General features: G+C 34.3%; 1 protein-coding gene across 1 annotated transcript; it reads right to left on the reverse strand.

Annotated features, from left to right (window-relative positions):
- Positions 1-4,633: 4,633 nt before the first annotated feature.
- Positions 4,634-12,906, reverse strand: LOC102620152 (LRR receptor-like serine/threonine-protein kinase ERECTA). The gene is made up of 27 exons (XM_006474440.4): positions 12,221-12,906; positions 11,598-11,736; positions 11,387-11,458; positions 11,117-11,188; positions 10,964-11,035; positions 10,808-10,879; positions 10,617-10,688; positions 10,432-10,503; positions 10,260-10,331; positions 10,087-10,155; positions 9,917-9,988; positions 9,738-9,809; positions 9,464-9,535; positions 9,297-9,368; positions 9,143-9,214; positions 8,984-9,055; positions 8,620-8,691; positions 8,466-8,537; positions 8,320-8,391; positions 8,167-8,238; positions 7,931-7,999; positions 7,751-7,822; positions 7,501-7,574; positions 7,170-7,298; positions 5,937-6,284; positions 5,460-5,830; positions 4,634-5,241 (listed from the first exon to the last, which is right to left on the reverse strand). Exons 1-27 carry the CDS (start codon positions 12,297-12,299, stop codon positions 4,870-4,872), a joined length of 2,946 nt encoding a protein of 981 aa, XP_006474503.1. The 5' UTR covers positions 12,300-12,906; the 3' UTR covers positions 4,634-4,869.
- Between the last annotated feature and the right edge of the window lie 329 nt (positions 12,907-13,235).

Genomic DNA, 13,235 nt, shown 5'->3' on the forward strand with positions numbered 1-13,235 from the left:
AGCATCGGGGCATCGCCCGCTCAAAAGCATTTTATGGGTTCCAACGAAAGAGAGCAAAAATTGATTTATATGGAGAAATTAAAATTTTAAGAATGGTAAAAGAAAAAAGAAAAAAAAAGTACAGACGCAAGAAGCCCGCGAAGCACGGAGATTAAACCCAATGAATAGTCCAATCCGAAAAATCTCTCAGCGGACCATCCAATCATTCGCGTAAGAGTGGAGCATTTAACACATTCCTAAAATCCTTATAACATCCTTTCTAAATTTAATTTCTTAAAATACTCTTAACTCAATTTACAAAATGCTAATCATGCATTGAAATCAAACATCTGCCATAGAACTTTTCTCTAAAAGAATATTTCTTTTAAGTTTTAATTTATAAAATACATAAAAATCTTTAAATCCTAAATTATTTTATTCTTATTATATGGTTCTTCCAATTAATTTAAAATATAAATGTTATATTACAAAATAAAAATTTCATTTAAGAGTTTAATTAAATTTTCATTTAAAATAAGAAATGAATTATTAAGTTTTTATTTATAAAATGCATAAATATCTCAAAATCTTAAAATCTTAAATTAATTTATTCTTATTGTTTAGTTTTTTTCCCAATTAAATAATCAATTTCCATTTTAAATAAGAAATTAATTAATTTATCTTTGTTTGTTTAAGTAATTCAATTGAAAGGGAGTTTTATAAAGAATTTTGAAGGGTGTCGAAAGCCCTACTCTTCACGTAATATATGCTACATATCGAAATGGGTCTTTAATATATATGTGGGCTCGGCCCACTTTTAAGTATCTCGTCTAATACTTCAACTCCGCTCATTTTAGAATAGAGAATTTAGAACGTGCCAATTAATTATTATGGATGTGTTCAACAAAGGTTGTAAAATATATGAGAAATGTCACACTTATAAAATTGAGATACAAGAATGGGTAAATAGGTTTAGGGTACATTTCAATCTCTCTTCTGCTTTTCAAGTACAAGTTGCAATGATTTTTCTTTTTTCTTTTTTTTCTTCAAGGAAAAAAAGAAGAAGAAAGAATAAGAAGCTCTGAGGAGCCTCCACAGCTTTGATGTGAATGAGATTTGAAAATATTACAATCGATTGGTCAATGTGTTTCTCAACATAAATAACGTCAATGGCAAGATTATATATGGAAACCTAGAGATATCTTAAACTTAATTGTAAAGGATTCTCCTCATAATCATTTCTTGTCTTCTTACTGCATCCATTAATTAAACTACCATACTTTCAAAATCATGCATGCATGTACCAAGTTTTTGTTGTCTTTCTTATTGCTTCCTCAGAGGGGAAAAAAAGGGTCTTATTTTTTGTTTCAAATTATAAAAAAGAAAAGGAGAAAAAGAAAAAAAGGCACTTAGAATAGCCAGCCAGCTCTAAGAAAAAGAGCGAAATCAAGAAGATGGGAAGAAGGAAGTTGAAAATTAGGAGATTGGAGAGCATGAAGGCAAGGCAAACAAAATATTCAAAGAGAAAAATCGGCATTCTCAAAAAAGCTAGAGAATTGGCTGTGCTTTGTGACACTGATCTTGCCCTTTTAATGTTCTCTCCCACTGGAAAGCCTTCTCTATGTGTTGGCCAGAACAAGTCATTCTAATATTACTTTCATCTTCTTCTTGTTATTATTATTATTATTATTTTTCCCCTTTTTGCAGGTTATTTGGTTTGTTTATTTGCTTTTTTTTTTTAATTTTTTTAATTATTGCAGGGATTTAAGCACGGTGTTGGAGAGGCTGGCAAAAATGTCTGTTGACGATCGTGAAGAAAGGTGACGATAATATTAATTTCAATGGTGCTTTAATTTATAACTAATTTTTCTTTTCTGAACAATATTGTCTCTTTCTTTTCTTTGGGTATGGTTATGTCGGAACCGCTCTAAGGTTAGATAGAGTAGTATTTCATAACCACACAATCAAAGTTATAATGAGTTTTTTATTATTTATCATTTTGCGTATGTGATTGTGATTCGTGTTTTATCTTAGAGCAGTTCCAAGGCAAGCATAGCCCTTTTCTTCTTTTGTGATTACGATTCATGCATTAACTAAACTTTGATTGCATGTTTGATTGTTACCAGGAGAGGCTACACGATGAAGGTGACATCAAATTCATTGTCCTTTGTATTTCAGAAATACACACACAAAACAATTTTCCCTTTTATTTGGTTAACGTTATGTATGCTGACTGCTGTTGTGTTCCCCCCCAAATAATATTTCCTTTTTATTTTTATTTTCTTACATCACGAAGTTATTGAAGAAAATATATGCTAATTCAGAGGTTGATCCAAGAAATTTCTCCCTTGACAGGTACACGTATAATATCGATGTTTTATCTTATAATATGATTTCAATTCCCTTGCTAATTACTCATGCATATGGACTCGCCCATCAACTTACCTTAACTTAATTTTTTTTTTTTAACTTCTATTTATTACAGAAACGATGCACTCAAGGTACGGCCCTTATCTAAATTAATTTCAGGTCCAAATATTCATTTTGGTAATATCATTAATACGTGAGTCATTTGCACAGTTGCAACAAGATCAACTGAGGGAGCTAAAAGATAAGCTTGCTGAGAAAACCAAAATACTGAGGTTAATTTTTATTTTCACAAATTTTTAATCCTCAAATCTAGATGCCCATTATTTAATTTTGATGATGTTATTATTATTGTTATATAATATATAATCCGTTTTCAGGGAATGGAAGAATCCCCATAATGTTAAGGACATTGCTCAAATTAATATTATGGAGGAGCATCTCGTTGGATCTCTTCTCAAAATCAGAAACAAAAAGGTACTTCTCATTTCAATAAATACTACTCACTGAGGTAATAACATTCGGGTTCCTAATTTTTTATATTTTTTCAAATAAGGACATAGTTTGTTCATTGTACCAAAATAGGTCCCCAACTCTTGTTAAAATGATTGAAATAAGCTTTAATATTTCGTTAGGTAGTCTGAAACCATGATGCTATTTTATTTTATTTTTTTCAAAAAATCAACAATTAAATATTATTTTAGTAATTTAATAGGGGTTAGCGATCCATTTGATAAATGAACAAACTATTTCTTATTTGAGAGAAAATAGAAAATGAGGGGTCCAGACGTTATTACACCAATACTCTTTTCGATTATCAAAACGATTTTTGTTAATGATATACACAATTAACCTATTAAAGGTAAGTTAAGCTTTATGTAAAGTAGGAAATTTTTAATTATTTGACAAACTTGAGCTGTATGTGCTGAATGGAATTCCAGAGGCAACTGGTACAGGAGCAGCAGCAACAAAGGCATGAAGCCTCTGATCAGGTAAATTTCCCTCGTTATTTTTCTAAATTTTACAAAAAAAATAAAATAAAATGAGGCCTATATTAACATTTTGTAATGTTATAGATGTTACTTAGGTCCCGTTTGGGATTGAGGTACTGTATCTTTTAAGTTACAACTGTTGTGGAAACAAAACTGTAATTATTAAATAAAAATTAATAATATGTAGTAAGTATAAATTTTAAATAATAATTTTGACAAAATTATTAAAGATATAATAAATTTTTCATTATACAATTGAAAAATCATATTAACATAACTTAAAAGCTACAGTTGCCCAACCTTAATTCCAAATGCACCCTTAGTTTAACTGATAAAATTTTTGAAGATGATACAAGAGATTTGGAGTTCGAAATAATTATCACTCTTATGTTGTACGAATCTTCTGAAAGTTGATATTAACTTTGTGTAGGCAACTTGTGACCCGCAGATATAGAGAGCATTCTTTCAGAGTAATGAACATGCTGACCAAGCAGCTTGATGGTACTTGAATATGAAACTTCCCTTTATGTCGTATCATCGTTAATCCTTTTCAAGATAATTAACATGTGAAGTGGGCTTTGCATTATCATCATTCATGGTTTCTGAGTGAAATATAAGTGACAATCTCATTATGTATTGAATCTATATTTCAAACTTTAACTTTGAATTTTGGGTTCTTGAATCTTGATATGTTGCTTTCTTCATTGGATCATTCTGACTAGGTAGTGTGGCCGAAGAGTGATTTTTAATCGTTAAATCTTGATGAAATTTCGTTAAATAGTGACCTCAATCTTCGGGCAGGACTAGGCAATAATCGCGCGGATTTTTGCCATCCCGAGGATTTATATTCCCAGATGAAAAATGTCAAAAGGAAGAGGCCGAAAGGTAACTCAAGTTCTCCAAGATGAGGCACAAAGCTCAAAGCTGTGCAACTCATCTTTTGCAAAACAATAGGCAAATTGCCCACATAAATATTTTTTGACATAAATTGATTCAGATCATGTTCATGACCCAACACAACCACACAGGCGGGGCAATCAATCTGCTGGGAACTACCAACAGCATTCAAACAGATGGACTGACACAGGCCGCATGCAGCCGCAGCCCAGCTAGTCCTTGGTGCATTATTGATTGTGGTCAGTGGTCACGCATACCATTGCATTTTGCGCAGCTGGGCTGACCCCACAAAAATCAGAGGGTCCAACAACGTCGACCCCACCAAAATCAGAGGGTCCAACAATGTAAACCCCACCAAGCCGGATAGCCCACCCACACCATTTGAGCCATTGGTCCCATTACTAACAAAATTTCCAAAATTACTACCATAAATTTTACATAGTACTACAACATACATATATGAATTTGTGGTACTAGCAACTTTCACTATCTATAGGTAAAAGCGGTTCCAACTTTCTTGCCTTAGCTTTTTTTTTTTTTTTTTTCTCAGCTACAATATCCGATTCTGGCGTCCCAAATCTTATGAACAATATTCCCCATTAAATGACATCTTCCACTAACATCCTTCTTACCTTCACTCACTGTTCTGAGATATTACTTCCCCAAACTTGAGGAAAAGTTGAGCATCTGAGGTGCTCATTGATGGACAGTTCAGCATGTGTGGAGTCTTTAGATTTGCATACTCATCCTTGTAGCAAGGTACTTTGGCTGATGACAGTAGGGCAGATGGGATTGAAGTTGGTTGTTTTTGTGGTTCAGGAGCAGGAACAAGACTTCCAAGAACACGACTAACTTCATGCATGGTAGGCCTGTCTGTTGGTTGCCTCTTTGAGCATAGAAGGGCTAGCTGAAATACTTTCTTCACTGCTCCAAGATCCTTGCAAGTTGCACTGATCTCAGGATCAACTGTTTCCATGACAGCATTGTTGGCTGTCTTCGATAAAATCTGATTCACAAACCTTAAAAGTTGTGAGAAACTAATAAACAACCCAATCTAGTTCTACAACTAATAAAAATAAAATAAAATCAACGGAAAAAAGCATTGAGTCATAACATGTCCGATTTCAAGGGGAATCAAGATTAATGTTATAAACTAGCCCATTATCTTTCCTAAAAGTTCACCACTACATTTCAAAAGATGTTTGAGATTGAATAAAGACAAACCAGGTGATGAAGATTGCATTCGTTATCCACAGCTTTTCTTCCAGTAAGCAACTCAAGTAGAACAATCCCAAAGCTGTACACATCAGATTTCTCAGTCAGGCGAGAAGTTCGGGCATATTCAGGGTCTATGTAACCAATGGTTCCCATGATGTAAGTAGATGTATACGACTTGGACACACATAAACTTTTGGCAATTCCAAAATCTGTGAGATGGGCTTCAAAATCCTTGTCCAATAGAATATTAGAGGACTTCACATCCCGGTGGATGATTCGAGGACTACAATCATGGTGTAAATACGCTAGCCCTTGTGCAGCTCCTAGTGCTATTTTCAGTCGAGTGTCCCAGTCAAGCTTTTTCTTCTTTGTTGGACCTGAGATACCAAAATGCATAAGACTTCGGTATTCAAAGAAAACAATTTAAGCTCTGCAACACAGACACGCATGGCAACTCATCATTCTGGAAATGCAGTAACTTACCATGAAGAATATCCCAAAGACTACCATTTTCCATAAAATCATAGAAGAGAAGGTTCCCTGAGGAGGACAACGAGTATCCTTGGAGGCTGACCAGATTTCGGTGCTTGATGCTCCCAACCGTCTCAAGCTCTGTCTCAAATTCCTTCAAGCACTGTGGATAGTGAGAGTAAAGTCGCTTGATAGCCACTGGCTTACAATTTTTAAGAACACACTTGTACACTGTACTCGATGCCCCATAACCAATTATGTACTTCTCACTCAAATTCTCGGTCATCCTCATAATGTCTTCATACACATGAAGTGCCATGTTCATGTGAAGGATCACTAACTTGGGAGTGGAGTAATTAACTGTTGTTTAACAAGTGCAAAAGAATTAGCAAATGCGACAATTTTGAACGGGCAAAATGACCAAACATCTCCCAAGTCTATAAATAAGATGTGATCATCTTTCACTCTGCCATGTTTCATAGTTAGCACCATCGCATAAACCAGCTGATTTTTCTCTCTGTTATTTTTTTTTTTTTGGCTATAAGGATTACCAGTTAATTATACAAAAAAATTCTATACAGTCATATTGTTGGGACCAAACTAACTTTATAACTATGAGGAGGTTACAACTTAAAGAATTTTAGTTACAAAAATTATTGTTTTGACTTGGTTATCCTTAGTGTAACCGACATAGAGGTAAAGTATATGCTACATTGACATTAATTAATGAAGCATGTCAAATCTATTGTATATAAATTGATAAAAAAACAAAAATAGTTTCAAAAAATTGATTTATATATCTATCATCTATATAGTGTTGAGAATATGCAAAGCCATCTTATTAAAATTCTAAAGAATAATAGATTATTGTCCCAAACAACTTTTAGAAAAAATATCTTATTCCATCTTAAACCTTTAATATAACATAGTATATAGATAATTATTATTATGTGGAGGAGAGTTTCTTAAGACGGGATCTAGAAAAGTTATAACTTATCACAATGTGGAGTTTATTCTTATTTATAACTGGCCCAAATTGGGATCAGAATTTCTTATGACCATGTAAGTTATTCTTATATAGAGTATTACAATAGAGAGGTTTTACTACAGATAGGTTAACCTAAATAAAACTTGTTGAGTTTTTCTAATCGGTAACTTGAATAAGTAGTTAATGATAGGTAAACCATCTGCTGTCAAAGTAAAATAGGTAGGACTTTATTAACTTTATTAAAAAGGAGAAGGCACCTGGTTTGTCAAGTGATCCATCTGGAAAATGAGTAGGATTGTGTGGTCGGCATGCTGCCACCAGGATCATGAGAAGAATTACAAGTGCACCGAGAGCAATTCCGAGAATAGCTGCTTTAGAAATTGTAACTGCATTGGAAACATTAACACAAGTATAGAATTAGTATTTCCATTCCCCAAGAAGAATACCATGTCAAAAGTACAGAGCAAATAACTCCATACAGCATATTTTTATATGCACAGTTTTCTGATAATTTGATCAGAACAATTATAACTTAATCATGAAATCAGATTCAGGAAAGTTATTCATAGTAGGCAACTTGATGATTACCTCGTTCCGTTGGATGAGAATCACGGCATGCAGAATGGAGCCAATAGCCGCAAAGACCAGGATTTCCAATGAAACTACACATATAGGGTCCAACTAGTTGGCAAGAAAACTTGGAAATCAAATCATTACAAATTAGAACCCTATCTAACATTTTATATTATAAAGTTTATCTTTACGTTTTAAGAAGAGTGTTGAGAAACTCCAATAAGAAATCCTGGGGGGGGAGAATCTGGTAAGAAAACATTCTAACCTCTCTGGTGAAAATCTTGAGAAGTTATTGCTTGAGGGAATATCACCCACCAGGTTGTTATAAGATAGGTTTCTGCATGGATTCGATGAGAAAGGCGGGGTATAAGGTTTACGAAATCACACATTTAATAAGTCAAAGTACATTGAAAAGTAAACAGAAAATTGAAAATGACAAACGCACAGGACAGAAAGACTGAGGCAGTTGATCAGCGACATTACATCCCCTGATAAATTATTGTAGTCCAGTCTCCTACATTAATTTGCACAAAGAGATTATAATGAAATCAACGAGACCAAAAACAATGAACGCATTCTATAAAATGAAGAGCAAACAACCACATTTGATGTCAAAAGTCTGTGATATGCACTGACACAAAACATGTTTCATGATGATGGAAGCTACATTTATAAACTTACAAGGAGAACATGTTCTGAAGCTGACTAAGTTCCTCAGGAATCACGCCAGTGAGATGATTATGTGAAAGATCTCTACAATGTAATAGGACATATTAGAGAAGGATCAAGTAATCGAAGGGAAATCTTGTGTAGCAATAGTTAAGGATTTCTTACATTTCCATAACACTTCTTAGATTACCAAACTCTCCAGGAATAAATCCTGTCAACTGATTTCTGCTTAAATTTCTACAGCACGAAAGTGAGTGTCAGCAAGCAGAAAGAATATTGAAGAGATAGCAGCCACTTTGCAGAAAACTCACAGTTTCAGAAGATGTTCCAAATCACCGAGGGGAGAGGGGATGGAACCACTAATTTTGTTGTTTGACATGTCCCTGAAGAGGAGGAAATTAATTACCAAGCAGGTAAATGAGGAGACAGCAAAATAGTTTACAGCACGAAGAAGTTAAAACATACAAAGTATCTAGATTGCCAATCCGAGAGAGCTCAACCGGAATAGGACCCCTGATATTATTCGAAGAGAGATTCCTGATGAAGGGCAGGTGGCAACACATAACAGCAGTGACAAGTGTATTAGAAAATTTGTGATTTATGAATGATTGAGAAAAAAAACTTATGGTGTATGCAGTAATAGGTAAGAAGACAATAATTGAAGAAACGCAGATCAGTGGACAAATGCTCAAGCAACATAAAAAATGGAAAATTTTTATACCATTATATGACTTGGTGAGCATACAGAACAAATTTAGGAGACAGCATGATCTCTGACTAAGAAAACAAAAAGGCATGTGACTTTTGATACACCATCACTGGAACTTACAAGTATGTCATACTCTCCAGTCTTTGGAATGCTGGCGGAATGGTTCCGTTTAACTTATTTCCATGCACATTCCTGACATCAAATCAACTGGTTGATAACTACCTTAAAAAGAAACTCATTCACAAGAAAATAGTTACAGAACTTGGATAAAATACTTACAGACTGTTGAGATTTGTGCATGAACTAAGATTGTCAGGTATAGGCCCTTCAAGGTGGTTGTTCGCTACATTTCTACAGATCATTGCCATAGTAGCTCATTACGATATGTTCAGAAATTATTTAAATAATGAAAAATCCAGGAAGAAGTTCATACAAGTCAAATAAATCAGTGAGTTTCCCAAGCGCTGGAGGAATATGCCCTGTGAGCTGATTATCATTCAATTCCCTGAAAAAAGCAGAGTACACATTGATATAAGAAAAACGGCTGTGCTATGATATAAGAAACAGAAAAGTGTGATAAGCGTGAAATAGTAATCATACAAGTAGTGAAGCTTTGTCATGTTCCCAAGCTCCGGGGGAATGTGTCCAGTCAGCTTGTTACTGTGTAAATACCTACAATGTAAATTAAGATTATGAAAAGAACTTAATAACAGAATTTTCTTCTATACCACAAAGAAGATCAAGGTTCATTATGAATCATTTTTACATTGCCATGAAATACAAGCAACTATTTTACTCACGATATCGGTTTGAAATACATTAACTAATGGAAAGTATTAAAAATAGATTGCAATAGTAGTAAGCACATACTTACAATTTCTCTGTGTAACTCAAATTTCCTAAAATGGGAGGAATGGGTCCACTTAACATGTTGCAGCTCAAATCTCTGGATTGGATAAACAACGTACATGGGAGTTAATAAAGCATCCATGATGACAAAATTCTAATTCAGAAGGCTACTACCTCCACATAACAGCAAGCTAAAGTACTCACAATACTGCAAGCGCCTGCATTAGACCAATTACTGATGGAATCTTCCCTGTCAGCTGATTTCCTTGCAAGGATCTACAAGCCAGGATGAAAAATGATCAATTCCATAAACCAAAAGAGTCTGTGATTACTCTTTAACCAAGCAAGCATCAAAAGTAAAGGAAAGCACATACAATGTGGCTATTTGCAAAAACCCAATGTTGAATGGAATCTCTCCATTTAGCTGGTTGTAGGATAAGTCCCTACCAATAAAAATAAAAGATCATTAATGAACTATCATAAATGAACTAACCAAGTTAGGCATCCTAAAGAAGTCTAGGTTGGATGAGTTTAAATGGATACATACAAGACCTGGAAGGAAGTGCAATTGCCAATATTCTGAGGAATGCTGCCTGTCAAACTGTTATTTCTCACATCACTGCAAATGACAGCAGAAACTCAATTAGATTAGCAAGGAATTTTACACATAAGATAAAATAATAAACTTGGAGCTAAGGGTGAGCTTCTAAGAAACTTACAAGTACCACAACCCAGAAAGCTGACACATATCTGGAGAAAGTGTACCCACAAGATTGTTCCCTCGCAAACCACTGAGGTAAATTGGAAAAAAAAATGAAGGAAAATGCTTTTGCTCAGAATACAAAACAGAATCCAGGTGGGAAAACATAATGAAACAATTACAAAACTTTAACAAGATACTCACAGATATTGTAAGACTTCATTCCAGTATAAAAGCCTTGGTATTTCCCCACTGAGTTTATTTAGAGCCAGGTCTCTGAAGCCAATCATTCAGATTAATATAAGAATTTCAGCAGTGGCTTAAACTACTTAGCAGAAAAATATAAAATAAATGTGTGATAGATAGAAGAGATAAGTGGAAGAACGAAAACTTACAAAACTTTTAAATTAGGAAGCTGAGACAAAGTAGAAGGAATTGGTCCAATCAACTGATTGTTTTTCAAAATTCTGAAAGAATATGCAGTTTCAATTAAATATAAATAATAGTTATTGATACAACTAGTAGACATGGAGGCTTCAAGGAAAACTTACAGAAACTCCAGTTGTTTCAACTTAGAAATTGAGAAAGGTATGTCTCCATATAGCTCATTGAACGATAAGTCCCTGATAACATCAGTTCATCAATATTCAACCAATATCACAGTGAGCTAATGAACTTTTATCCATTTCATATATGGAACTTACAGGCTTTTGAGAGAAGAACAGTCACCAATCTCGTCTGGTATCTGCCCAGAAAGACGATTTCCCCTCAGATCACTGATCAAGAAACACACACATGATTGAGTTGTTATCTATCCAAGCTCAACTATACATGCAAGAACTCAAAACATTTGATTCACGGTGAAATAAGCACAAACTGATCCCACAAGTATTTTCTACTGAAACAGACAGAATCTCAGTAAACAAAAATCATAAAAGAAAAATCAAACAATGCACAGAGATGGAGCACAATACATGGATTGCAAATCTTTAAGGTCTCCTACAGCAGGTGAGATTTCCCCATCAAGATTTAGACCTGATAGATTACTACAAACGACCAAAGCAAGAAAAAGAGAAATAGAAATCAAAATTTAACATCAAAGAAACAGTATATTGAGAAAGACAACAAGTCAAAAACACTAATAGATAAGTGAAGAAAAAGAAAGCTCCAAAAAACTATACTCACAGCGCAATAACAGTGAAGGTGACATTATCACAAGTGATCCCTCTCCAAACACAATAATCTGAAGATGGTGAATCAGTCCAATCGTACAGAACATTATCGACATCCCTAAATGACTTCTTTATCTTCAATAATGTTGCTCCTTCAATACAACATTAGCATTCATTAGATTCAAATTCAGTGCAAAAAATGAATTACACGCACACCCAGCAAATAACAATCCAAACTCAGTAGATGATAATGTTTTAAGCCCTATTTTAAGTTTAAGCAAAACCCTGAACTTGGAACAAGAAAAGCTCAAAACTTTCACAATGAAAATGGAGCACTTTACACACAAAGCTTGAATTAAACGTGTACGCGGACTTCATAGTATCAGCCAAATATCTAAAGAAAGAGAAGAGTTCGAAAATACTAAATACTTGAAAAAAGACAGAAATTTCAAGGAAAAAATTATGAAAAACGGAAACTTTCCCGTTTGAAGTAAGCGATCAAGTGCTGAAAAAACAAAGAAAAGAAAGAAATTTAACCAAAATAGTTCACTTTCTTCCCCACACTTTCCTAGCATTTCTCGGGAACCAAACAAGATAAGAATAGTACTCTCTTAGAAGAGAACAGCAATCACTCACCATCTTCAGAATCCACAGAACCAAAGCTCAAACAGAAGAGAAAAACAAGGAGGAGGATGAACTCCAAACGAAATGCCATGAATAACCTTGAAACAGACCCCAGGTATATTTACAACATCACAAGACTCAAAACCAACTTAAGAAGACGGCAACATTTCAACCCAGAAAACTCTTCAGCGAAAACTCTTTCATTGAGAGAGAAAGTGAGAGAGAAGAGTGTTTGCCAAATGAATAAATGAAGCTAAGAGAGCCAAGTCAAGAAGAGAGAAAAAGGAAGCTAAAAAGCTCTCTCTGGTTGTTCAGTCACATCATTCTGGCAGTCGCAGTCTATATACATACAGATAGATACACAGTCCTAGCTATAGAAATTTAAGCTCATTGAGTGTGTATGTACAACTGTGACTCTGAGAACAACAAGAGAGAGAGAAAGCCGGGGTGAGAGTGAGAAAGAGATGGGAAATTATTTCATAGATAAAGTTAAAAACCCTCTCTGCCAGAGCTCTGCCATCAAACCTGCAACACTTACACTACATTTTCATCTTTATTACATCTCTCTCTCTCTCTCTCTCTCTCTCACCTTCTTTCATTCTCATTCAAGCTGTTTAATAAGCTTAAGGCATAATTGCCACTGTGAATAATAATGCAATGGGTCAGGGTCGCTTTCGCTTTGCTTTGCTTTGCTTTGTGTGTTTTGCAGAAGAGTTCAAGAGATTGATGAAAATGGTTACGTAACTAACGTCCCGCATAAAAATATAAATCACTCGGCAATATAATTGTAATATTAATAATATATTTTTATTGATTTTTTTATTCTTTCTATGAATGGAAATATGAGTAATCATTTTTATTATTATTTACTCTGAAGTTTGTGTTTTGTTACAGGATGATTTAATACGATCTCATCATTTTGTTTTAGTTAATGGGTTATTTTTATCAAACCCTCCGAGTTTGGCAGTTATGAAAGTTACTGTCCGTTTTTAACCGTCTTTCCCTCCACACCCACCCAAGTATCCAA

Source organism: Citrus sinensis, chromosome 9 (genome assembly GCF_022201045.2).
Source record: "Citrus sinensis cultivar Valencia sweet orange chromosome 9, DVS_A1.0, whole genome shotgun sequence".
Lineage (NCBI taxonomy): Eukaryota > Viridiplantae > Streptophyta > Magnoliopsida > Sapindales > Rutaceae > Citrus > Citrus sinensis.